Consider the following 27,946-nt stretch of genomic DNA (forward strand, 5'->3'; position numbering starts at 1 on the left):
CCACTTCCTCACACTCTACACAAAAATAAACTCAAAATGGATTAAAGACCTAAATGTAAGACCTGATGCCTTAAAACTCCTAGAAGAAAACAAAGGTGGTAAACTCTTTGACATCAGTGGTAGCAATATTCTTTTGGATTTATCTCCTCAGGGAAGGACAACAAAAGCAAAAATAAATAAGTGGAACTATAGCAAACTAATAAGGTTTGCACAGTGAAGGAAACCATCAGTAAAATGAGAAGCAACCTACTGAATGGGAGAAGATTTTCGCAAATGATGTATCAAACAAGGAGTTAATAACCCAAAATATATAAAGAACTCATGCAACCCAATATCAAAAAAAACAAACAGTCTGATTTAAAAATGGGTAGAGGTCTTGAATAGTCATTTTCCAAAGAAATACAGATGGCCAACAGGCATACGAAAAGATGCTCAACATTACTAGCCATGAGTAAAATGCAAATCAGAACCACCAGATATCACCTCACACCTGTCAGAAGGGCTATTATCCAAAAAACAAGATACGACAGGTGTTGCCAAGGATGTGGATATAAAGGGAACCCTTGTGCACTGTTGATGGGAATGTAAATTGTTGCAGCCACTGTGGGAAACAGTATGGCAGTTCCTCAAAAAATTAAAAATAGAACTGTCATAGGATCCAGTAATTTCACGTCTAGGTATCAATCCAGAGGAAATGAAGCCAGTAATTCAAAAAGACATAGTCACCCCATGTTCATCACAGCATTATTTACAACAGCTACGATGTGGAGCAAATCATGGTTTAGGATATTCAAGATATTCCCAGAAGATTGAGTAGCACCCAAATTCTCAAAGACTGGACATCACTTCACTGAGCCGTCCCTCTCCTGTCCCATTCCATTATGCCTTTAAAGAGTTTAATAGAGCACAAACCCTTGATTGAAAGGGAAGATAAACCAACCTGCAATATGGTAGCAAAGGACTCATGGAATCACCTTCATGACAGCTAGAAGTAGTCCATCAGAAAGGAACATTGCATGTGAAGGGAAGGCATGGGCTCATACTCAAAGAAAATGAAACGCAAGGAAGAGAAACAGATTCATCACAATGGCTTAGTAAGAGTATAACTTACACTGTCAGAGTTAATGAGTTTAAGTGTATTTTTAAATAGCTTAAAGACAAGGTGATAAAACAATAAGAGTGAAATGCAAAAGAAATTGAAGGTCTAACAAATCAAGAACAAAAACGACATTCATACAGAAATGATATATAAATTAGGTGAATGAATATAAGAGATCCTGTTGAAAATCTGTTAACTCACAATAGAGAACAGTATTCATACGATCACAGTAAATACAGATGAAAAACAAAGAAATTGAAGGTAGAGAGAGAATCTAAAAGATATGAAGACATTCAAATATTACATGATCTGAAGATAATAATGAGTCCCTGAATAGAGATTCTAACAAATGGAACAGCGGTATCTTGAAAGATACAAGAAAATTTTCCTAGAAATGAAGAACCAAACCTATTCCAGCAGATATAATATAGAATGCTCAAAACCCAAACATATCATGATTAAGCTGTTAAACCCCAAGGATAAAGAAATAATTCTTCAGGTGTCAAACTAGAAAAAGCCAATTTTCTGCAAGAGAGAAAAAAAACCCAGCTGGCTTCAGATTTCTCTCGGCACATTTAGTGCCATGTTATGTGAAAATGGATGAAGAACGTTACCCAAGGAGGTTATATTCAGCCCAGATACTATTAAAATAGAAAGACAACAGGGAGACGTGTCCAAACCTGAAGAACTAAAAGCGACTTTGAGATCTCTTTGAAGAAAAGAATTGATAATGAGGTTTGGCCAATAAAAAAAATCAGAATAATCCAGAAATGGAGAAATCATGGTAAAATGACTGGTAAGAACCACGAGGTGTGTTTAAATGTAGAACCTATCCTGAAGTCTGTGGATTCATGTTACAGCTAGCATATGAATGCTATTAATTGAGCAAAATAAAAATAATAACTAAAAAATATGGAAGATAGGGCGTCAGAGATAGGAAAAAATGTAAGAATCTACTTATATTCTCATCCTTGCCAGTAAGGAGCCAATAAATTTTGTCTAAAATGAGACAATGTAATTTAAAATGCAAATACATAATTATTCCAATCTCTTAATATTTTATATATATATATATATTTACCTTGGAATGATCATTTAGAACATCATAATTATTATAGTGCAGAAACTTTTAAGTTTATCTATTCCATCTCTTTCATCTCTACTATTCAACCATAATTAAAATGAATACTTTTTATTTTAAAAAATAGTACCTCAGGTATGGTCCAATCTTTTAAAAGTCTCTGTGCATATATATCTTAAAAGGTGGTGCAGTGATGTTCATCTATTGTTAACAAAGATTATTTCTAGATTGTGAGGCATTTTTTTAAACCTTAATATTTGTAACTTTCTGCATTTAAAAATTATTCTAAATCATTATGCTTTGTCTTATGAAAACAGCTGTGTGAATGAATTTTCTTAAGAACTAGAAAAAGTGTGCCAAAATGGTCATTTGTGCATGATAATTCCAAAAATTTGGAATTATTTTCTTCTTGGTACTCTTCTGTAATTTTTTAAATTTGAAAAAGTAAAGAATTAATAGTGAAGAGTAAGTAGAGAGTAAGGATATAAAATATGATTCCGTGTATTTGAAACATTCCCTCCTGCGTGTCCTTTCTGGGGGTGGGGGAGTTCAGCGCTGAAATCTCTAGATCTGTCTTAATGAATAGTCGTAGAAGCCACGGGCTCACAGTGAACATATGTTTATGGGGACAACTTAAAGGACAACTTTCTTTCCACTAGAAGGCATAGAAGAGGTTTGGGCACACTGTGAACAAGGACAGGAGAAATACCCTTTGAAAACAATTGCATTTGGGGCTCAGACATTTTTTAACAGCTTTATTGAGATGTCATTCCCACAGAATAACATTCAGTCTTTTAACATGAGCAATTCAGTGGTTTTTAGTAGATTCTCCAAGTTGTGAAAGCACCAGCATTATCTGATTCCAGCATCACCCCCAAAAGAAACCTCGTACTCCATTCCTCTCTACCACCAGCCCCAGGCAACCACGAGTGTCCTTTCTGTCTCTGTAGATTTGCTTATTCTGGACATTTCATATCAATGGAATCATACACATGTGGTCTTTTTTGACCGGCTTCCTTCACTCAGCATGTTTTCAAGGGTCACCCACATTGTAGCATATATCAGCACTTCGTCTCTTTTTAATGCCGACTAATATCCCATTGTATTGATATGTCACATTTTGTTTATCCATTCATCCCTTAATGAACATTCTGGTTGTCTCTACATCTTGACTATCGTGAATAATGCTGCTGCGAACATCCATTAGCAAGGCTTTGTGTGGACATATGTTTTCAATTTGGGGTTCATATCTAGGCATAGAATTGCTGGATCATATGATCACTCTTTGTTCTGAAGCTCAAACATCTGAACTTCCCTCTTCCTCTTGGTTCCCAGGCGGAGATGGTGCATAGCGCTTTCCAGGCTCAGCGGGCTTTCCTTCTGATGGCTTCTCAGTACCAACAACCCCAAGAGGTAAGAGTGTATTTTGAGAGGCAGGGCTGCCTAGACAATGGGCAATACTTGTAAGACAGACAACAAGGAAGCAGCAGAACCATTCACTCTGAGAGTCATCCCCGAAATGAGATACATAGCACGTACGTCTATCTCTAATCCAGGACATGGTATGGAACATTTCTTTTGCTTCATCATCTTATAATGGTCAAATTCATACTGTAACAGTGGACATCACCTGTTTAAAAGGTCAATTTATTTATGTCATCTGCAGCCTATTCTTTTTCTTTTATTGAAGTATAGTTTACATATACAATGTTATATTCGTTTCAGGTGTGTGACATAGTGAATCGACAATTCTATACATTACGCAGTGCTCACCACGATTAAGTGTAGTTACCCTCTGTCACCATGATAAAGAAGATGTGATCAGAGAGATAACTGGATGGATGGATGGATGGATGGATGGATGGATGGATGGGTGGATGGATAGGCAGATAGATAGATAGATAGATAGATAGATAGATAGATAGATAGATGCTAGTTAGATAGATAGATAGATACACACACACCGCACACACCATGGAATATTAGCCATAAAAGAGAATATAGCCTGTTCTTTTTACTAGTCTCACAACCATTTTATAACCAAGGAAGTATTTACTATTAACTTTTAGTTCACATTTTGTGCTATTTTGTTATCAAAACTTATTCACATCTATCATCATCTATAAATTGCATGTATGAATTTGATTAGCTCCTATTTTGTAGTTAGCGTGGATAAGCTAAGTCAGTGCTTCTTAAATGTATTGTGTATGTGGATCATTTAGAGAGAGTCGGTGCAGTTTTCTAACAACTTTTAACCTACCATCACATTGCCACATAAGGCCCAGAGTAAACTTTAACATAAACATAATAGTGGGTGTTAAGAGCAAAGTGGTGGTTGGCAGGGGTCCTTACCATTCCCCAGGCCATTATAAACTTCCCACCCGGCCCAAACTACAGACATTGTATCATGTAAATAACAACATCATACTCTCTACCAAGGCTTCATAATAACAATATTTTGACCATGCTGATTGTGTAGTGAATGAAATTATTCATAAAAAGTAGATCTACCACCAGCATGCATTGTTAAATAGGAAAAAAATGAGAATTGCTCTTTTGACTAAATATTCTGCATCTGAAGTTTGGTGACAAACTATCTAAAAGGTAATTGGAGTCCCCAGAAATTGCAATTATGTTGATTTACAATGCAAAGGAGCAATTAAGTTTGCTCATCAGCTGACCTTGAGATGGGGAGATAATCCTGGATTATTGGAGTGGGCCTTAGGTAATCGTAAGGATCCTTATATGTGGAAGAGAACAAGCAGAAGAGCCAGAGAGAAATCTGACGTCATGCCGCTGGCTTCGGAGATGGAGGAAGGGACCACAAGGCGAGGAATGAAGCCGCCTGTAGAAGCTAGAAAAAGCAAAGAAACAAATTCACCTGAGAACCCCTCAGAGGAAGGCAGCCTTGTTGACCCCTTGATTTGAGACCCATTTTGGACTTCTGTCTTTCAGAACCAGAAAATAATATACTTGTGTCGTTATGAAGCCACTATGTTTGTGGTAATTTCTTACACAGTAATAGAAAATTAATATAAGCCCCAGTGAAGTACCACAGCATTCTTAGCGGGATGGCAAACGCAGAAAAGTCTGACAATGTCATATGTTAAGAATGTGGGAAGTGTCATGCTATCCTGGTGATAGGTGATAAATTAGTACATCTTCTTTGGAAGAAAAAATTAGTTAAAAAAAGGTAATTGGATATTCATTATAATATAATAGCTTAAATTTAATAGCTCCCTTTAACTTCTAAAACAAACTCCTGAAACTGATAAAGTTTTGCGGAGAATCCTGAGAAACTAGGACTTTGACTTTCAGGGGAGGAAGCTCAGCTCCATAAAGGGGCAAGACCTGAGACCCTAGAACAGGTGTTGTGCAGTGGAATCACCCAGAACATTTTTTTTTTTAAGTACCAGCTCGGGGATCTCACTTCGGGAGGGTCTGGTTTAATTGGTTGGAGGAGTGGTCTTGGCCTTGAGAGTTTTGTGGGTTTGTCAGGTCATTCAAACTTGCAGCCAGAGCTGCCACGGATATACCACTTCCCTCGTGTGAAATGGGGAGTTAGCACCCAGCCCAGACAGGCAGCTTGGTAAGGGTGGAGAGATTGTGTGTTCTGCTGTGGATGCATTTTCCTCCTTGGCCTTCTCAATCCCTGCTTTCCCACGCCTCCCCCGCTCACCCCCCGCTTGGCAAAAGAGATGAGTGAAACTGGAAAATCACAGTGCGATGCATTCTAGATACAGCCTTAGCCCAGCTTTTCTGTGATTAAAGTGGGAGAAGTGACTTCAGTGCATCCCTGGGAGTCTTAGATGGAGGGAAGAACCATGACCTTGCTGGCTGGTGCCCCTCTCGATCCCTTTTTTAAAGACAAAAGATCTCTCCATTGGCCTTGCGGGCCTTGCACATAAAAGTCACTCATTAAATATTGGGTGAATTAGGACAGGTGAGCACACAAATGAATGCAGTGGAACCATTGCATCCCAAAATGAGCTGCACTTGGGGACGCGTGTGGCTTAGCACGTAACTGTGCAGATTCTTGGGTGTAACCGCTACAGTTCCCCTTTCTTACCCTCCTGCATTCTTGATAAAAAGGGGACTCGTACCTAGTAAATGTCTTCTATAGCACTCACCTCACCACAGTGCTCCAAGCGCAGTAAACCCCAGCAGGCTCAGGTTGGCACAATGCAAAGCCATTTTTGGATGTCCGCCTCCCTTTCTGTCCTCTGCATCTTTACCCACAGCACCGTCCTAGTACTTCCACTAGATAGAAAACCAGATTGGAGAGGTCATCAGCGCAGTGGTGAAAATAGTCCTCAGCCAAGCCGTGATTTTCCCCATGTGCATTCTAGAAAATGCAGCATAAAGGAAATCGCCGTGAAACAGGTGGTATTTCTCATAGGAACGGTATTATAACCATCCACATCTTCTTCTCTTCCTTCTTTCAGGAGAATAATAACTCCTGTAATTTCAATTCACTGGTTTGTGGCAGTGGCTCCCAAACTTTGATGTGTATGAGAATCATATCCAGGGTTGTTAAAACACAGATTTCTGGGCCCCTTCGATAGTTTCTGTTTCAGTAGCTCTTGGTTGAGGCTCAAGCATCTGCATGTCTTAAAAAAGTTCCCATGTGACGGTGATGCTCCTGGTCCAGGGACCACACTTGAGAAACCTGTGGAATGTGGATTGCACTCAGTTACACCTCTAGCTCAAATTTATTTTAGATGCTTCAGGTTCTCATTTCCGGTTGTCTCTAGGTCACTGATTCTCAAACTTTAATATTCCTTGGAATCACCTGGAGATCTTGTGAAAGGGCAGAGTCTGGTTCAGTAGATCTGGGGTAGGACCTGAGAGTCTGCATTTCTAGCCAGCTCCCGGGTAATGGTGATGCTGGTCATCTGTTGCCAAACTGTGAGCAGCAAGGATTTAGACATGACCACCTAACATCCTCACAAGCACAAAATCCTGTAGTAGTCAAATATCAAACTCCTGTTCTTTCCTCCTGACATTTCTGTTTCAAAGCAGGCAAGGTTATGCTGCAGTAACAGACATCTCCAAAATCCTAGGGACTCACAACAGTGGTGGTTTACTTGTTGCCACCACTACATGGCTATTACAAGGTGGCTTACTTTCTGCTTGGTGAGTTACTAAATCAGGACTCCTGTATTTATTTCCTTAGAGTTAGTAATAGGGCTCCGGGAGAAAAAGGTAGAGAATGAATCTTTTTTTTTTTTTTAATCTTTTTTTTTTTTATGTTTTATTTATTTATTCATGAGAGTCAGAGAGAGAGAGAGAGGCAGAGGGAGAAGCAGGCTCCCTGCCTAGCAGGGAGCCCGGTGCGGGACTCGATCCCAGGACCCTGGGATCATGACCTGAGCCGAAGGCAGACGCTTAACCATCTGAGCCACCCAGGCGCCCCGAGAATGAATCTTTAAAAGGAGTTTCAGGCATTGGGAAGGAAGATATTTTAGGGCAGGTGGACCTCCCAGGGGGGTGCCTTCTATCCCATATGAAGAGGCCACACTTACACTGCGGAAGCGTAAGGCAAGGTGAGAGCAACATTACTGGTCAGTTGTAGCCTGGGGCTTGTATAAGGTAGGTGCCCAAGATTAGAGGTGAGCACCCTGAGCAGCTGGAAGCTAGCCACCACCTACAACAGAGAACAGCAGTGATAAAATACAGGAACCCACAACAATGCAAGCTTGAAAGTATTCAGTCAACAGGTACTTACCACGTGCATACCATGGGCCAGGCACCATAAAGACACCCATGAGATGGGGCAGAGCTTGATTATTGGGTGGGAAGAGATCTTAGAAATCATCTCTTGCAATACTTTTGATTTAAAGGTGAGCCAGGAGAGGTTCAGAGAGAGGGTAACTGGTTTGCTCATTAGTCCTTAAGCTGATGAGTTGCCCCCCCATATAACCCCTGTCCCCAGAAATCTCAGCCACCATGCTTCATACTGCACAGCTGTCTCCAATGCTCTACACGATGGCTTGAAGCCGGAATACCCGCCTTCAAAGAGACTGCATTTAGTAGGGGGTGACCTTCAGAAAGTAAAAGTATTTTATTATAAGTCATTATCAGCAAACTGCCAGTCAAGCAAGGTAAACCATTAGTGTTACCAAAATCCAGAGAAGAGATCTCATAGACAAAGGTGATAGGGGAAGTCATCACAGAGGAAATAAAATGACAATACAAGAGCAATCATTCAACTGCTTCTGATATAATATTAGTATTACAGGAATATTAATATTAATGATGTGAGTTTAGTTAACACAAACTCAAAAAAAAAATTTCTGGGCTAAATATGTTTGGGGAAATCCCATACTCTGTTCAGTAAAAAAATATGTTGAATGTTATGAAACCCACATTTTCCCAAACTTAATTGACCAGGGAGGCTTTTTGAAGAGGGACATGTATTCATGTCCTGCAGAAGGCTGACACACCAGTTTAGAAAATGCACTTGCGCATATCTTTTAGGCTGTTCGAGATGCTTGATGGTTGTTGCTTTAGGTGGATTATAACTTCCGTATGCAAAATTCCAAGATGACCCTAAGATTCCCACCGCCTAATGGACACACCCAGTATAATCCCTCCCCTTGAGCGTAGGTGGCACCTGTGAAGATGTGGTTGTGTGCATTCCTTTGATTAGGTTATGAGCAGGGTGATGGGGTATCACTCCTGTGATTGTCCTGTCATGTAAGACTGTCGTGGTGGCTGGAGAGAGATTCTCTTGCTGCCTCCGAAGACCTGAGCTACCAAGTTGTCAGAGCCTCGAGACACTGACAGGGACCCCTGCTGACAGCCGGCAATAAAACAGGGATCTCAGTCCTACAACCACAAGGAACTAAGTCCCAACAACAATCACATGAGCCCGGGAGCCCAAGCTCCAGATGGGACACTGCTGACACCTCGATTCAGCCCCGAGACTCTGAGCAGAGAGCTTGGCTTGGCCTTGCCCATATTTCTGACCTATAGACACTGTGAGGTGATAAACGGATGTTGTTTTAAGCCACTGAGTTTGTGGTAATTTGTTATGCAGCAATAGAAAACTAATACAGATTGCCTTCATTCCCTTCTCCTTGCCAGACTTTAATTAATTGGGTTTTTTAATAAGGCCATGAGCCACAGACCAAAGCATGAAGCCTCCCTGCCATTTGCTTTCTCTTCCCTGTCTGTACTCCTACCCCGCTACCCTCATCCCTCCATCTCTCCTGGGAAAAGCAGAATAAGAGGTGTGTCTGCAGCCCTGATTGATAATGATGACATCCATTTTCAAATTTCCTCTCTTACTTTGGACTGAGAAACATGTTTCTTATATTCTCTAACATAAAGGCTTTCAAAATTTTCAACCATGATCCATAGAAAAAGTATATTTTATTTCACCACCAGTTTCACAAAACAACAGTTGTTTTACCAGGTGCACTGCATTCTGATATTTTTCTTCTAGTCCATTCTCTTGATCCATAAGACTGATTTCATGATGGACTAATGTAATGGGTCATCACATTTTGCACTTTGAAAGCCTTCCTCTCATCGATATATTCCAACATTCATGATACAGAACAAGTTATAAAACATGGGCAGGACATCTCATGCTTTTCTTCCCTCCTCTTGTTGTAATTTATAAAAAATAATCTTTGGACAGAAGATTGGCCTAGTCCTTAGAGTATTGTCTAGGAATTTTAGTGACAATTTATCAAGCCTGCCTTTTCCCAGTTGAGGGAAGGATTCTCACATGGAAAATAGCCAGGCCCCCATTCTGTAAGTGCAGAATTGTTCAAGGGAACCTGGCACCCTCAACTATTCATTTATTTTTACAACAGGTGCTTATAGGGAAAATACGTTATTTCTAACTCACAAGCATGAAAAATGAAGTTCAGTGACACATTAATGACCTGGCCACCGGACCTAGATGTGCGCCTGTTCCCTTACCGTGCAAAGTCCTTTTCGCAGCCACCACATGCAAGAAGAGCCACCCTGCACAGTCATTTATAGGAGATGCATGTCAAAATAAAACCTTAGAAGATGTTCACTTGAATTAGGAGACATGTTTTTTTGGCATTGAAACATCGCACATCACCTGGGAGAGATGTGAAACATGATCTTTAATCATCTCCAGCCAGGGTGACCCCAAAACTCTGTCCTGAGCTGAAAATGTAATCTCCAGTAGACCAGTGCCTCTGAAGCCATGTATGGGCATCAATCACCCCCAAGGAAGGCTATCACCACGGGGTTCCCAGGAGGTTTCCCTCCCAGGCCCACCACCTCTAGCCCTGGTTAACTTGCAGGAGCAGATGGGAAGCAGTAGTATGGTGAACTGCAGCTGCTGTGGGTAACTACAGTAGGCATTCTTGTTCCCTCCCACATATACTTTTCTTATTTTCTCCAACATGTCTCATGCTACCAAGACCTGACAATGAAATGGTGTGTGGGTGTGTGTGTGTTCAAATGGAATTAATGTGCATCAGTACATGCAGAAAAAAAATTAACCCTGTTCCCAAGGTCAGAGAAGATGATTTATGGTCACTGACTGCCACTGTGGATTTTATTCTTTTGAAAAGACTAGGAAGTCTGGGTTTTTTATGCTTCCAGAAGTGCAAGAGAGAGTTTCTTCTCATTGCTCTTCTTTTCTATCTCTATTTGGACTTGGAAAGGAAATAGTACCTTCTTGTGTATAGAGCAGGAATCTAGAACGGATTGTTTGTCCTTTCATTGTTTATACAGTCTGAAAATTAGAAGGGAAGGGAGATAAGAGGCTCCTTTGGCCATACCTCCATCTATGAGTGAATATGCATGCCCCCACCCCGTGCTCTGCTCAAAGCACTCATTTAACGGATTTTCTTTTTTTTTTTTTTTAAGATTTTATTTATTTATTTGAGAGAGAGACACAGAGAGAGTGAGCATGAGCAGGGGGAGGGGCAGTGGTAGAGGGAGAAACAGCTCTTTGCTGAGCAGGGAGCCTGACTCGGGGCTCGATCCCAGGACCCTGAGATCATGACCTGAGCTGAAGGCACTTAACCGACTGAGCCACCCAGGTGCCCCTCACTTAAAGGATTTTCTAATGCATGGAGCAGTAATCTAATGTATTAATATCCTGTTCATCTTAAACTAAGCAAGAAAGCTTAGTGCAATAACCGTAAGACTTTAGATAATTAATTGGCGCATGACAGATCCAGATTGCTAGTGAGCATAAATATATTTGAGACTTTTATAAAACATATTAATTTGTGAGGGTCATCAGGAGTAGAAACTTTGGACTTGGATCTACTCATTAACAGTGCAAATCCAAATGTAAGAAAAATAAATTCATCAGCATCTCCTTAAATTGGAGAATCTACTCTTTTTTCCTGAGTACCACCAGCAAACTAATCTGGTAAAGCCCACATTACATTTATACCCAGCCATTCTAACCAAACCAACGTGTTAAGTTGCCCACTTGCAGGAAGACACAGTTAAACTCAGCCCATGTTTCCTTCTCTTTAAAATGGGAGGGGCATCTGGCTGGCTGTTTGGTAGAACATGCAACTCTTGGTCTCGGGGTCATGAGTTCGAGACCCATGTTGGGTGTGGAGTCTACTTAAAAAAATAAAAAATAAAATGGGGATAATCATTCCTCCTTCAGAGAGGTATTGTGAGGATTAAATGAGAAAAAGCACGGGAGTGTCAGGTGACTGAGTAGAAGAATTCGGTGTTAGTCAAGGGAGTCCAACTGCTTTAGGAAATAGTCCCCAGATTTCAGAGGCATACCACAGTGGACATTTTTTTCTTGCTCATGTAAGGTCTGCTCTGGTGGTTTTGGCTGACAGGCTTCTACACGGTCATTCAGGGATCCAGGTTTCTTTTATCTTGTGGTCCCACCTCCTATAGGTCCTCAGCCATTGAATTGGGAAGAAGAAGGCTGGATCATTCCTGGGAATGTTTGATGGGCCAGGCCTGGAAGTGGCATATGTCACCTCCACCTTCATTCAGTTCCGTGGCCATTCCTAGCTGCAAGGGATGCTGGGAAATGTCATCAGCCTGTATGCCAGGAAGGAAGAATTCACAGGTTTGGTGGGCATCTAGCCAATCTGCCAGCATGGGTAACTTGGTTTGGCTGACATGAGGTCTAGCTCAGTGGAAAAATATTGTCTTTCTAAATAGCCATTTGGATTTTTCCAAATTAATCCCCCAGTAACCCTCCAGAGAAGGACAAGAAAACCTTCAAATCCAACAGCTGAATTTGTTTTTATTGTATCTGGATATATAGAGAGAGATACAGATACAGATACATGTATACAAATATCTTAAAGTTTTTTTTTAATTAGAGTGATTTCATCCCTTTTGCCTCTGTAGTGTTTTACCCTAACTACAAGGTGTCAAATTATGGTCCGATATTTTAAAATGCCAAGCAAAACAGTTATGTGACTTTGATCTCAGAGCATGCCTTGGGTGAATTAGGTGGTTCTGGTGGCAGGTCTGGAAATTGTAAAAGAAAAGCAAACGAGTGAACAAAGCCAAGCTCCCAAGTGTTCCCTAAGTCCATGCCCAGAAAATGTCACCATGTTGCTCAATCGAAGTTGCTGGATTTTCTTGAGAGATTTGGCCATGATTAGTGCTGCTAAGTTCTATTGTTAGGGAGCATATGACAGATAACATAATGCAATAAAGTAATTCTGGCCCTAATGTAAAATGAATGCTTGCTTTAAAATGTTGCTATAAAGTTTTTCCCCCCCTGAGGACATTGAGAAATCAAGACATCAAGAAAATATTCTGCTGAGTAACCACTGTTAATATGTGCCAAACAAGTATTTCAAATGGACTTTTAAATATGCAATTCTACATTTATCTTGAAAATAGAAAAAAAAAAAAACCCAGAAGAGAAATAAAAGATAAAAAGTTTCTAACCTTTCTATCATACTCAGTAGTGGTATCTCCCCGTGACCTGGGCAGAGGAGAACTTTAGAATCTAACCAGAGGCTCACTGTACAGCCTTTTCCAAACTAACTCTATATTCACACTTCATAAATATGCATAAGTTTCTGCTCTTACTCATGTTGCTAAATGGTCTGGTTGTCTCTTCACTACCAACTCAAAGGCAACCAAAGGCAATATATGGTTTTAATCTCTGGAGAAGAGTATAGACGAAAGTCCAACTAAAATCTGTGCTCAAGTACAGTCTATGAAGAGCAGGTAAAACTTGATAGCTTACTGGTACCCTCGGCATTGCTTTCTTGTAACCAGCAGCTTTCTGAGCTGCATTTCGTGTTGTAGGTGGAGAAGTGGGGGCAAAAAGAAGCCTTTGCTTTCTGTATGAGCCTTTCCATGGCAAGAAAATTACCCTGGTAATTACACACACACACACACCCCACCCCCCCCTCGGCCTCCCAGCTAGCGCATGTGAAGGCTGGATATAGATGCTGGTTCACGAAAAATAAAGCACCAGAGAGGGAAGGAGAGGAAGAGGTTTGTGTGATATCATCAGGGTCTGCTTGACTTGACAGCCTGAAGCTACCCAGTCAGTGCTGAATGCCAACAGGAAAGCTAATCATTAGTTTATCAGGATGCAGAGAGGAGGTTAATCAGAAAGGAGAGTAATTCTGTCATTCTTCTGCCCAGACTGTTTGTTTTAGCAACATAAAGCTGTGAATGGGCTTGTGAGCTGTGACCGTGGGTTAGTAGCTTTAAAGGTATTTAGAAATGCAGGACTTTGGAGGCAGAAAGGATTTGCTAAGATCCTGTTCTGTTGGACATCACTCATGGTGACTTTTTTTTTTTAATCTGATAAGGCACATTAGCTCATCTCTCTTTGTGTAAGACATGAATTAGATAATGAATGGCTGCCCAAAGGAAGTGAGGTGGTTATCACACACAGGGGATTTGGGGGATTATCTGAGGGGTAAAGGTTAATAAAGAAGGATAACGTCCTTTGTTTTATCAACTATTTCATACGAAGTTTGTTCCATTCCAGACTGCCTTGAAGGCAAATTCTCCATCAAGGCCAGAACTCTGTGTATGGCCAGGGAAATGTTTCATTCTCCGTTCCATCAAGTGTTGGGATCACTTTGCATCTTTAATAAAATGGTTCCTGACTATTTACCATTCTCCATTGTAAAGCTAAATATTTGGTTGCTAGTCACCATAAATCTGCTGGGAAAAAAAAACATCAGAAAGGTCGCAGGCTTTTCTTATAGGACTTGAATCATAAATTAATTTAAAAAGAAGTGGTTGAGTCATTCAACAGATCTTTTAAAAAGCCACGCGTGTCTCAGCCTATAGATTTGCCATTGCTCACGGGTTCAGGAGCCTCAGCTGGGGCCCTCTTTGCAGGACCCCCGCTTCTGTCAACATGTCCCCGGTTGTCTGTGTGGACAGAGCAGACAGGGAGAAGGTAACTGCAGCTGACATTCCAGTCTGGATGCGCCGTCATAAATTACTTAGCAGAGGGCATGGGCCGTTACTTTTTATGGTCATGTTCTATATTTGTATGTGCTGGGGGACGGATCACATGACAAAACCATCATTTGATATTAGTGTTTATGTGCACCGATGAGCGAGAGAGCTAGATTTAAGCTTCACTGTGCAGTACTTTTAATTTCTACAGTTAGCTCTTAATTGAAAATGCAGGCGCTTCCCTAAGTACTAACACTACCAATAATCCAGAATAAAGTTGATGGAGTTGTCCTTAGAAGACAGGTTACCGCCCACCCTAGTTGAAATGCCTGGTGCCTTCCCGAGGTAGTAAAACATAAAGTTTGAACATGAGCAAGCCAACCCTGCCGGAATAATATAGGCTAAAAATTCCCCAGTTTACATCCTCTAGCCCCTCTCCTAACTTGAGCAAGAGAGCATCTTATGAATGGCAGTTTATTTTGAAGGAGTTACATTTCCCAGACATGGAGAGAAGAAAACACACACAGGCTTTTTCCCTTATCTTTCCCACATTGTTTCCCCCACTGCAGCTTAATACTTGGATTTCCAGTGGCAAACACCTAGAGAATGTACTTCTTCTGGGGCCGCCTGGATGGCTCAGTCTGTTAAGCGTCTGCCTTTGGCTCAGGTCATGATCTCAGGGTCCTGGGATCGAGCCCCGCATCGGGCTCCCTGCTCAGCGGGGGATCTGCTTCTCCCTCTGCCTTTGCCCTTCCCCCCCGCTCGGGCTCATGCTCACTCTCTCAAATAAATTAATAAAATCTTAAAAAAAAAAAAATGTACTTCTTTGATGATTATTTCTTTTTACAAATTAAACATGAAAAAAATGTTCTTGTCAGGTTTTGGCAGATTGGCTGTTGTGAGAACTCGTGTTTTCATGTCTGGAATCATTTATTAGATAAATTGGCCTGTGAATAGTTGTGTCAGGTCTTCATTAGGGCATGTTCACCTTCCATACTCCAGCCCTCTTTAATTTTTATTTCTTTGGGCTTTTTTTTTTTTTTTTAACCCAACATTTACTGGATTCCTGCTCTCTAGCCACCATAGCATTTGGCATTTCTATGTCTATCACTAACTCATGTCTATGAAAATATACTTTGGGAAAACCATGGTGTGGGTGCTGCTGTCTGTCCTGAATCACGGATTCCCGTCCTTCAAGCTGGTCTTAGCTGTTACCACACTCCTGTCCCGGCCGCGACCACCATTCCAGCTTTCCCGCCCACTCTCCTCTATTAGGAAACATATTAACTGTGCCTTCTGATGGTCTCTTCATAGCTTTGAACTTCCTGCGTGCCTGTAGAGTGGTTTCTGTCAAAGCACAGGGAACTTGTTTACCTATTATCCAAAAACATTCCCCTGTTATTCTTTTTTAAGATTTTATTTATGTATTCATGAAAGAGAGGGTGTGGGGCAGAGGGAGAAGCAGGCTCCCCGCGGAGCAGGGAGCCGGGTGCAGGACTCGATCCTAAGACCCTGAGATCATGACCTGAGCTAAAGGCAGATGCTTAACGGACTGAACCACCCAGGCGCCCTCCCTTGCTATTTTTTATGCATATTTTCCATCCCCTCAACAGGACTCTAAGAGCTTCAAGGATCTTTAGAGTTGATGTGTCTTTGCTTTTAGGACGCAGTGTGGTCCTAACTATATTGTTTTGCTGTCAGGTTTGCTCAGAAGGGAGGCTCAGGCTCCTGATCACTTTTGGTTTGGGAACTAAAAGCTTGATTAAAGGATTGCAGTGGTACAAGAGGGACCAGAGTGAAATGACACTTTTATTTAGTGATACATCTGTCCTTTCCCCCAAAAAGAGCTCGGTATTTGGAGGTCTACTTGGTAGGGATTGAGATATCACTGAAGGGTATAACTGGTAAAATATAAGTCATGGGTCAACCATGTAGACTTAGCCTTGAAAAAATGTATTCCTAATGGGAATTTGGGGCAGGTAAGTTAGAGGAAGAACAGGTGATACGGTGTTAGTAAGGCATTTTATTTCAAAGATGCTATTTCTTTTATGTGCCCTTTCACAAAATGAGTGCCTTTGAGGCCTACCACAGAATGGTCCGTTCCTGGGTTGTGTGGAGCATTTAATGACAAGAAAGGATCACAACCAGATTTGGGTGACAGATGTAGCTCAGGCATTCAGTGATTCTAGAATATAGGTTCTGGGAAGAATGAGCTGATTAAATTCACATGGTCTGTGGAGATACAGCTGGCCTGATATTTAAATGCTGTTGAAAAATGTTCCAATTAGATGGCTTCTTCCCTGTGCAGAGTTTTCATGTAATTGTGAAAAACGGTCCTTGCTTGAGACTGAAATTGTCATGAGTGTCCACTGTCAGCCTTCTGAAGCTGGTCATGATGCATTTGGAACCAGAGGCTGCAATGCAGAAGAACTTTCGGCTTTATCCCATCTCTGCCCACTGGATTCTCTCTACAGAATAATGGGCCGCACGTCACACAAATTGGATTTAAGTGATTCGAACAACAGGAGTCCCGTCATTTTCTTTGGCTGGATTGCCTATGGTTGACTGTGTACAGGATTCCTCTTGGAAAGTCATAAATTGGATTCTGTTTTCCCATAGGAACAGGGATATCATTTGCAACTTCATATTTTACCAACTTGACAGCAAATAAAGCACAGACAGGACAAACTGTACATCATAAAAGCTGGGATACAACTAAAACGTTAGAATTATTTAAAATGGGAAAATGTGGCTCCAAGTCCTGTCAAGTGGTCATAAATATACTGCTCCCTTTAATTACAAGTCCCTAATGAATTCTAACTGCATAGACAGCTCATAAAAAAGTCCATATCATAACTTACCTATCTGAAACTGATGGCGGCCTATAGTAGATACTCATCACTAATGATTTTACTTGACTTTATAGAATTTGGAGGGTCTTTTTTTTTCTTTTGGTAGAGATATGCTGGATAATCCATGTCTTTAAAATACTTTTTGTGGGAAAGTGAAAGCCCTTGCCTTTTCTTTTCCTCTCTTGACAGCATTTCTCTGTCCCTGACAGAGACATTCAGAAACCTTCTGTAACCCTCTAGGACGATACTTGAGATTGAAGTATCCTTTTCAAAAATAGCAACCAAAGAATCACAGCCTTCAGAGACCTTACCAAGAAGTCCATTTGGGACAATTCTTTTGGCTCTGGTTCTCAGTCAACTTTTCTCTGTTCTTCCATCTCCCAAGATTTAAGGGGGGTGGGGTGGGTACCTAGGTGACTCGTCGGTTAAGCGTCTGCCTTCGCCTCAGGTCACGATCTCAGGGTCCTGGGATCGAGCCCCACATCGGGCTCCCTGCTCAGTGGGGAGTCTGCTTCTCCCTCTGCTCATGCTCTCTAAATAAATAAGTAAATAAATAAATAAAATCTTTTTTAAAATTCTAAAAAAAAAAGATTTAAGGGGGGAAAGGAGTCAGAGAAGAGCAATGGGAGGGACATGAAGAAAGAGGGTAGAGAAAGACAACCATATCCCTATGGTTGATCAGGTAGAAGCCAGGGAGGGAGCCAAGCATGTGGCTGTACACCTTAGAACGTTTTAGCCCATGACTCCTCTGAACCACTTGGCTCTCATTTTCTTCTTTGTGTCTTTGTCCCCCATCTGTAGCCTCCAAGGTGGGGGGGGAAAGGAAAGCGTAGGCGTTACTCAATAAGAGGCAGGGGTGAAGGGGTGGAACTGTGAGATATGGGGCTGTTCCAACATGTCATCGAAAGACTTTCACTTCCTTTGACTTGTTTTTAATGTCTTTATTTTGAGTCAGGTTACCCCACACTTTGTGGTTTTCCCTATATTGACTGAGTCTTTATGTACTTACGTTGTCCCTGGCACCGAATCCATTTGATTGTTGACGTAGGTAGTGAGTAATCGCTTAGTCCCAGGGAGGGACTAAGGTAGTAGAATGTGATTCTCCAGTGGGTCTGAGCAATGACTGCCCAGCCTGTGCCCAGTGTCCATAATAGGTGCTCAATAAGAAATAGGGTGAGTAAACCATGTTAAAACCAACCGGGCCCGGATATTCAGGATGATTAAAACGTTCCCCCATTAAATCAGTCTCTGAGAGCCTCCTCTTATCTTTGTGTTTGTGGAAAAAGTACATAGAAAGTCAACCCCAATCACTTTTTACAGTAGGAGAATTTCTGAAAGAGGAGATTCTTCTTTCCATTATTTATGGAATGAGTGTTTTCTAGCAAAAAGGAGATTCACACTCAACAAGACCATCATGAAAGGCCTTAGTGTAATTATCCCTGGCTATGGATTGGTTATGAACAAATACACTTATTCCCATGTAGATAAGGAATAAAGCACAGAAAGATTACTTGTCTGGTATCCTTCAATGAGAGCAAAAAAGTGGAAAGCCAAAATTTTCCAATTCTGAGCATGAATGTATCATCCCAATCTCTCTTTGGTTTGGTTTTTTGGTTCTTTTTTTTTTTTTCTTTAAATGCTAATTAAATTTTATTCTTCCCACCTGAACATCAAGATAACTGGCTTATTTGATCTCCCCAGTAGATATCACTACAAATTTCACCAGTGAGCTGTTTAATTGCTCTGAGGTGCTTTATGTGGTTTTAATCTTGTTTGGCTTTTCCTAAGTGGAACATTTATTTTACTATCGATGGGACCTGGAGATAGATTTGTCTCATTTAAAAAGAGTACTTTTGCTGACATTTTCTACAACCTGCCAATTTTCTTGTCTCTTCCAAGAGGATGACCACTGTTCCATTTTGTCCCTGATTTTTGGTTTTGTTAAAAAAAAAAAAGTGAATTGAAAAAATTCTAAAGGAAATAATGTAATGAACACCATGCTCTAAGGACTTAAATTATTTCACATTCTCCTCAGTTCTGTGTCAAAGTACTTTTTCTGCTCTTGGTATATAACATAACTAAATATTCACATTTTCTCTTATCACCCTAATCCGTGTATTTGTCATTGTAGTAGACGTTCTGTATTCAGTAATTATATATGACATGATTTGATTAGACATTCTATTTTTGAGTTACTTTTGGTTAATCATAAATTCTTCTGATCCATATCTTCCTTTTTTGATTCTCTAAGAAATTTGAGCCTATATATGTAAAACATAATTTACTTTTTTAAAGAAGATTGAATAGAGAAGACCATCAAACAGATCAGCTTTTATAAAGAGCAAACACCTCCCAATGCCCTCAGCCAAGCTTGGGGAGAAATCCCGAAGAATTGGGACAAAAAAAAAGATTTAAGGAGTCAGGTTCTAGAAGAAACGTAAGGGACAGAAAAAAATAAAATTAAAATAAAAGAAATGTAAGGGCACAGGGGTTGGGCTGTGGCTTGCTTCTTTATTGATATTATTGCTAAGAAAAAATTTTCTAATTGTATGGTATTACTTAAATAGGATTCAGTAGGTATATGTTTATTAAAAGTGACTTTGTCTCCCTTATTTAATAAGTGGTGGGGAGAGATCTGTTTTTAGTGAAAAGAAAATATTTTTAATTCTGTCATTTAGGTTGTTTTGTAGGTCTGTTAGTTTTTCCTTAACTTTTGTAAGTTTTGCTTTTGTCTCTATTCTTTGTCCAGGCATGTGCTGAATAGAGTTTGTTATGCAATTACCCATTCATTTATTTCTTCTTGCTTTTCCCCCCACTTCTCTTACGTATATTTTTTTTCATGTTGCTTGGGACATAAACATTTACTATTTTAGGTAGGTTGTGTCTATGGTAATCCTATAGCAACCCTTCACTTTTATTCAGAATTCTCTTTTTAATCTGGTAACATCATAAGTACCCCATTTGTGTGACCACCTCCTAATTTCTCTGGACCCTTATCTAATCAATCATTCCCCTCTTCTTCTCCCTACTGGCTCCTTCTGTTTGGTCTACAAATCAAATCAGGGTGCTTTTTCCTTTAAAACAAACAAACAAAAAAAGGCTGCCAAAATCCTTGACCACCTAAACCATCTCTTTCCTTCCCTTCACCACCAAACAGCTTAAGAACTCTGTCCTCCCTGATTTCATGTCCTCACTTCCCTGTCACTCTTCAGTCTCCTGTCCTCTGTTTTCCCTCCTTATCATTTCACCAAAAAAAAAAAAAAAAAAAAAAAGACTTTCCCAGTGCCCTGGTATCTTCCTGATTGTCTTCATTCCATTCAACCTCCTTAAGGAAATTTCATCACTGACCATCACCCTCCTCAAAGTATTTTCTTCCCTTGCAAATGAAACTCTATTCTTTGTAAGTTGTCTACTTTGTTTAATTTTCTGACTTCTCTTTCGAACTGTACCCCTGAATTGCATATATTCCCTCAAGATTTCATTCTTTATCATCAGAAGAGGATTTTCTCAAGCCCACTCTCTCCCTGGTCAATATTGTCAGTTTCCATGGTGGTATACCAGTCACCCCTGTGGTAATGGTGCCAACTGTGCATCTCCAGACTCGGGCCCTTACTCCTTAACCCCAGGTCTGGATGCTGCACGTGGACCTTAAATGCACCTTGTCCAGAACCACACATACACACTTCAGCCAAACTGTCCCCCAACCCCAGTTCTTTCTCTCAAATGATGGAACCACAAACCACCTGTCACTTGAACTAGAAATTCCTAAGTCCTGGACTCTCCTCCTTTTCCTTCAGCCCCCACATCTAACCAACACCCTGACCACAAGAGTCTATGGGATCTGAAACCTTTGCTTCATTCCCATTGCCCTAGTGCAGAGAGGAGGAAAGCATGGTTGGGGGGGGTGGGTGCAGAGAGGAGGGTTTTAAATTTTTTAATATAAATGTATTCCAAGCTTGCTCTTTAAACAATTGTGAATAAAGGACAGGAGGAGAAGAGAGAAATGTCATTGCTCACTGACAAACCCTATAGGAATGGACTCTCCTAACTACTCTCTCTGTGCCCCACTCTCTCATCGTAGGCCCTGTGATGAAACAAAGTCAACACACAGGAAAGAAACTAACCTGGAATCCTGCAGTCAATCCCATAGATTGCAGTCAATCCCATAGGACTACATTCAGGGCCCTTTGCAATTTACTGTTTCAGCATCTGAGTCCCCTCCCCTCCCCAATCCCCTTCCCCGAACAAATCTAATACCCCCATCACACTGGGCAACCAAAGTTCTCCAGGACAGTATACTTTCATGTCTGTGTTAAAGCAATGAGAGGCCCGAAATGTCCATCTTTCTCTTTCTAATCCATTTATGTTTTCATTTTGATGGAGGTATCATAGTCCATCATTTGACTAGCTCTGCTTAGAGACACCAAGGGTCTCTTTCTCTAGGAGCTCAAGGTCTCATGAGAGCCAAAGATCAGTCTAAATGTGGTGCACTATAACCGAGGCTAAGCTGATGGGGCCCCTCGGTAGCAGACTTGAGCACTGCCGAGGGCTTGGGGAAGTTGGAGACGTGGTCATGGAGAAGGGGACCCTGGGACCCAGTCTTGCAAGATAGGCAGGATTCAAGTGTGTGAAATTGCATCTAACAAATGGAAAAGCCAAGAGTATCTCTGCTCTTGTGGTTAAGTGGGTGAAATCTCAGACCATTCTCCCCCACCCCATTGATCAAAATGACTTGGTGCTAAATATATTTCTTTTCAACAACAGATTGTTGGATTTTTTTTTTTTTTTTGATCTCATCAACTACTTTTTTGTTTTAATAAGCAGGTTCAGGCTGTTCATATTTATCTTTGAGACATTATGTATCCTTAAGCCCAAGTCACTTTGTCTTTTATTGTGGTCATTTGCTGCTTTCTCTTTTCATTGCTTCCTTTTCTGTCATGGATTTTAAACTCTTTGTGTCTTTTTGAGCTAGGCCAAAGGCTAACCTTAAGTGGTCTGTTTGTTAACATTTTAACATTAATGCATTTCAGAAGAACCTATTTATTTCTACTATTAACTAAATAAACTTTGATTCCCTTTTAGGAACCAGAAGGAGTCTTTTTGTTCCCTCCTATTTTGTAGTTATTATCTGAGATCCTTTTGAGGTTCTGCTAATACCTGATAGTTCCAAGAATTTATTTCATAACTTACCAACTGTTTTCATTATTAGTGAAAGGATTATTAATTAATCCTTGCTTAATACTCTAATTCATTTGTTTCTCAAAGAGATCTTTAAATCTCTGTCTAGCCTTAATTATCCCCTGCAGTGACATAATGGGTATGAGTCTTTGTGACCCACTGTTTCTATTTTTAGTTGGCCAATTGTTTCAAGTCCACTAAATCTTAAAATATTCTCCTCTGCCCTCAAAGAGCAAGGTGACCCTGGTCAAGTATTTTTTTCTTGGCTTTGTCATAGTTTCTCCACCCAGGCCTATTCTCCTCCAAAGTCTAAGGAGGGAAATGGAATTGCTTGTTATCCTTACAGCGTTAAGTACCAATTTCCCTTATTTGTGGTCGCTTTAATACTTTGCCTCTGTCTTCACATATTTTTTAAGTGATAGACAAGCCTATGAAGGGAAATTTGGGCACAGCAAGTCACTCACTACTGAGTAGATTTGTCTGGGTTCTCATATCTATGCCAAAGGTCTGTTTCCAGTCAAGAAATTTTCTGTTATCTCTGTTCCTAATTTTGTGCTCATTACAATCCTCTCCTGACTCCACTGTGTGCCTCTTCTTCAAAGCTTGAGATTCTCTCTTCTATTTGCTAGGTGTATGAGTCTGCTAGGGCAGCCATAACAAAGTACCATAGGCTGAGTGGCCTAAACAGCAGAAATTTATTGTCTCACAGTCCTGGAGCCTAGAAGTCCAAAATCAAGATGTCGGCAGAGCCGTGCTCCTTCTGAAGGTGTTAGGGAAGGATCTTTGCCAGACCTCTCTCCTGGCTTCTGGTGATATGCCAACAATCTGGTATTCCTTAGCTTGTTGACACATCACCTTGATGTCTTCATGTTCACCTGGCATTCTCCCAGGATGTGTGTCTGCTTCTCCAGAGTTCCCCTTTTCAGAAGGACAACAGTCATAAGGGATTAGGAGCCCACCCTACTCCAGTATGACCTCATCTGAACCAATTACATCTGCAACACCCCTGTTTCCAGATATGGTCACATTCTGAGGTACTTGTGGTTAGGACCTCAACATCTGAATTTAGGGGAGACATAACTCAGTGGTTTAACACTAGGTTTGTAGGGCCTGTTCCAATATTACTATCTGTGCAATACAGCCATAATTTGGGCCAGTTGTTCTGGCATGTCAGATGGTAACACTAACCATCTGGGCTGCGCCAATCCTCCTCTTTGTGTTTGTATTCATTTGTGATATTTGCAAGTTTTGCCGAGCTTCATATCACTCCTGATTCCTCCGCAGTGATAACTGTGTCTTCCACCTCTCTTTGGAAGCTGTTGTCCTTGGCTCACTCACACATGTTTAGGCGGATAGCCTCAGGCCCATGGAGTTTTGCTCACTCCCCTTTAAATTACAAAACTGTTACATAGGACTCAGGCTGCTAATTGGTGAATTTTATCTGTTTGACTTACTTATTATTTATGAAGCTCATTATATTGTGGTGGTTGTGTCTTGTTTCTCTATTTCAAGTCATTTTATTGGGGTGGGGGGATGCTAATCCCCAAATTCCTTCTCGAGAGGGTCCAGGGTACATAATAAGCAGCTCTTTTCTTTAATTTTTTTTTTTTCCCCTCCACGGTTTCCTTTCTAATTTTTCTGGGCAGTTCTATAAGAATCTTTGTGACTCCCAAGATGTCATGTGTATACATGGAACACTTGTAAACGTGGAGGAGAGCCCTCCCTGGTGTGCAAGTAGCCACACCCCAGGGAGACACAGCCCGCCATAGACCTGCTCTGCAGAGTGCAGATAAGTCAGTGATAAAGGATCCAGTTTGGGATTCATTATTACAACGGATATGGCTGGGCTTAGGCCCCCGTGCGAAAGAACCAAATACTACTCCATAAAGCGAAGGCATGGAAGGATGGAAATTCAAGGCTGCGTGGAGCCCTGGGACCCCTTGATATAGCCCTTGTCACATGCCCAGCTCCTGCCACTAGAGCGCGAAGCCCTCAGGAAGGCCAGCCCTACCAGCAGGTCAGAGATCTTTCCCTATACTGCCAGCAATACTGGCTTCATGTCAGGAACCACCAGCTCACTGATCAGTAAAAGTGGACCAGGCTTATAAACTACGGACAAGGGGACCCTGAGAAGAACCACGGGAGCTTGCCCCAGAATATAGCCCTCTGGGTTTTCTTCTGTATCTCCCCACTGTGCCCTCTGGACACATACAAGTCACTCCTATTTGGAGTTGTGTAAGTCCAGTGGGAAGAGAAGTCCCAGAGAGCCTGGTGGGAAGAACTGACCCGTCTCCGTGTTTTGTCCCTGGGGACATGTCTAGCCTGCTAGTCCAAGACGAGAACCATTTTTGCAAACCCAAATGGAAGAGGATGACTGCATTTGTTTTCTTCCCAGAACTCTTCCCTGACGGTGAAGATGTTTGTGGGCAGGGAAAGATAGAAGCGAATGCTTTCTGTACCACTTTCAAGAGTCGGCTCCTGTGCATTCGACCCCTGGGTGGGGCCTCCCTCTCAGGCAAGCCCTTGTAATGAGCTCCCTCATCCTGAATCGTTGGAACCCGCAGCCTGGCTCAAATGACCATGGGCTGCCTCTTTGTCAGACACGCTGTGCATCTGGCGGCGTCGCCGGGGTAATGTGATCCGGCTCACAATTTTAATTTTAACCAAAAATACATCTGTCAGGCTCATTTCAGCTGACAGGATAAATATCATATTTCTTTACTAGTTTGTAAACACCTTGCTTTTCATCTGGATCTAACATGTTCCCAGGTGTTTTACCAATGGAAAAATCGAACAGAATACACATGGGGCTGAGGGTGTGTGTTGTGTCAGTCACGTGTGTGGGTAGCTTTATGGGGAACTGGGTCCCGCGCATGCAACGCACAGGTGCCTGACCAGGAGATCTGACTGGGACAGCATCGTGGAATTGTCTTGAGTCAGAAAACTCAGTAGACAAAATGGTTTTGAGACCACCCCACAGCTGCATGTAGGTCCCTGGAGTTGTCCCTGTTACAGGTGAAGGAGGATTAGGTCACGGTCTCGGGAACCACATCCCCATTGCTTCTCTGGACACAAACTGTTCTTCTTTTGTTTCTTTGTTTTTTTGTTTTTTGGGTTGTTTTGTTTTGTTTTTAAGTAGGCTCCATGCCCAGCGTGGAGCCCAACTCGGGGCTTGAACTCACGACCCTGAGATCAAGACCTGAGCTGAGATCAAGAGTTGGACTCTTAACCGACTGAACCACCCAGGCGCCCCAGGACACAAACTGTTCTTAACCAAAGATAGTTTTCTTTCACTGCCTTTGAAAATCATTCTTTCTGATTTTCTAGCGTGAAGATTCTTCTAAATGAATCCAAAATGCAAGACCAAATGCTATCGTCCGATATCTCTGCTCACCATGAGAGTACAGATATAGCATGGACAGTACGTGTTTTGTAAAGTGGGAGAGCTCAGCAGGGAGAGAATTGGAGAGAAGTAAAACGGCAAACAGAAATAGTAAACAGATTTCCTAGTCCTGAGGGATTCCTCTCCCCCAGTCCTAATATAAACAGCATAAATACTGATGGCATGCTGTGTGACTATTTATAAGGAACCTTTTAATTCAAGGATCTCAAAATTCTTTTATCATCTCTGAGTTTGCATAATGTCACTCCAGAGCGCATGCATAGTAATGTTACACTCCACTCACAGATGGAGACAGCAAACCTCACAGATGTTCTATCACAGAACTTGCCAGAGACCTGCGGTGATCGATGAGGCTTTTACCAGCCTCAGGCGCACACTTCTGGTTACCAGTGCCACCAGCTTTCCCCCGCCAGTCTTGATAGCCAGTGACACTCTGGCCCAAGATGGCAAGGGAGCTGGTGCTGAGAACCGGGCCCAGGGCTAGCCCCGGGGTACAGTGGGAAGAGTGAGTGTGGGTCTCACCCTCTCAGCTCCCATCATCAACACCCTTTTCCTGCCATGCAAGCTCCCCGCTCCCGTCCACTTTTCCTCTTTTCTTATCAACTCCTTTATTGCTCTTGGTTGATTTGCACTGACCCTGAAAAAGGGCTAATTGATAACTCAAGGGTTAATAATTATTTTTTTTTAATATTTTATTTCTTTATTTGAGAGAGAGTGGGGAAGGGGCAGGAAAATTTATGTATTTATATGAGAGAGAGAGAGAAAATCCCAAGCAGATTCTTTGCTGAGCCCGGAGCCCGATGCGGGGCTCGATCTCACGACCCTGAGATCATAACCTGAGCTGAAATCAGGAGTCGTACGCTTAACTGACTGAACCACCCAGGCACCCCAAGGGCCGTATTGTCATGGTCACCTCTGGCTTGCAGGATGAGCAGCTGTGGATGGAGGGTGCCGTGTCTGTTCTGCTCATCGCATCTAGCAGTTTCCCTTGATTTGATCAGCAGGAGGCAGTTGCAGTTTTAAATAAATAGCATACTTTTCCAAAAAGTATATGTATTTTGGAAGGAAAATCTAAATGACAGCCATGTCTCCCCAGTCTTACCTCCTATTCCCTGTTTCAAATGCTCTTTCCCTTCATTGTCAGGAACCAGAGACTCGTAGAACCTTCTGTTGAAGTAGCCCTCAAACTCCACCTCCATGACAGGCTCTGCTGGGCCCCCATATAGTGTAGGGGCTTCTGAGGCTGAGGAAGGAGAAGGGAAGAAGGAATGGGGGAGAGTGAGCTGTGCATCTTCCCACCATCCATGGTGCCACACTGCTCAAAGAGTGAAGGAGTATAAATGGAGCATACCAGTTCTGAGAACCTAAACATTCCTCGTATTACAACAATGTCCCATGTTTGTGGCCAAACATGTTCTAAGAAGCAAAAAAAAAAAGGAAAAAATCCTACAAAATAATAGGAAGTAAAACTCTAGGAATTTGTGAGCGTTTATAATTTAAATATCTTCAGGTGAGAAATCTGAGTAAATAACATAATATTCAATCATTGTCAAGGATATCATAAAAACACTGTAGGACTACTTATAAAAGATCCCAAATTGAGGGAACACCTGGGTGGTTCAGTTGGTTAAGCGTCTGCCTTCAGCTCAGGTCATGATCTCAGGGTCCTGGAATCAAGCCCCATGTCAGGCTCCCTGCTCAGCAGGGAGTCTGCTTCTCCCTCTCCCTCTGCCCTTTCCCCGACCCCCTCCCCCCGGCTCGTGCTCTTGCTCCCCCTTTCAAATAAATAAATAAAATCTTTTAAAAAAAAGATCTCAAATTCCATCACATGGGATCAGGAAAGGCTAGGGATCTAAAAATGTTTTCTCTTATTAACTCTTGACCATAACCCAGAGGCCAGCTGAAGTCACTCTGCCCCTTAAGATTCAGGCAAGATGGGCTTGAATTCTCATTCCGCGTCC

General features: G+C 41.6%; 1 protein-coding gene across 1 annotated transcript in view; it reads left to right on the forward strand.

The window, feature by feature from the left end:
- The window catches only part of CAP2 (cyclase associated actin cytoskeleton regulatory protein 2), a 134,987-nt gene that overhangs the window by 50,643 nt on the left and 56,398 nt on the right, over positions 1–27,946 (forward strand). Inside the window, exon 4 of the mRNA XM_032425021.1 lies at positions 3,516–3,593. Within this exon, the coding sequence (XP_032280912.1) occupies positions 3,516–3,593 (78 nt within the window). The remainder of the gene's footprint in view (positions 1–3,515; positions 3,594–27,946) is intronic.

The sequence above is a fragment of the Phoca vitulina genome, unplaced genomic scaffold (genome assembly GCF_004348235.1).
Source record: "Phoca vitulina isolate PV1807 unplaced genomic scaffold, GSC_HSeal_1.0 scaffold31, whole genome shotgun sequence".
Classification (NCBI taxonomy): Eukaryota; Metazoa; Chordata; class Mammalia; order Carnivora; family Phocidae; genus Phoca; species Phoca vitulina.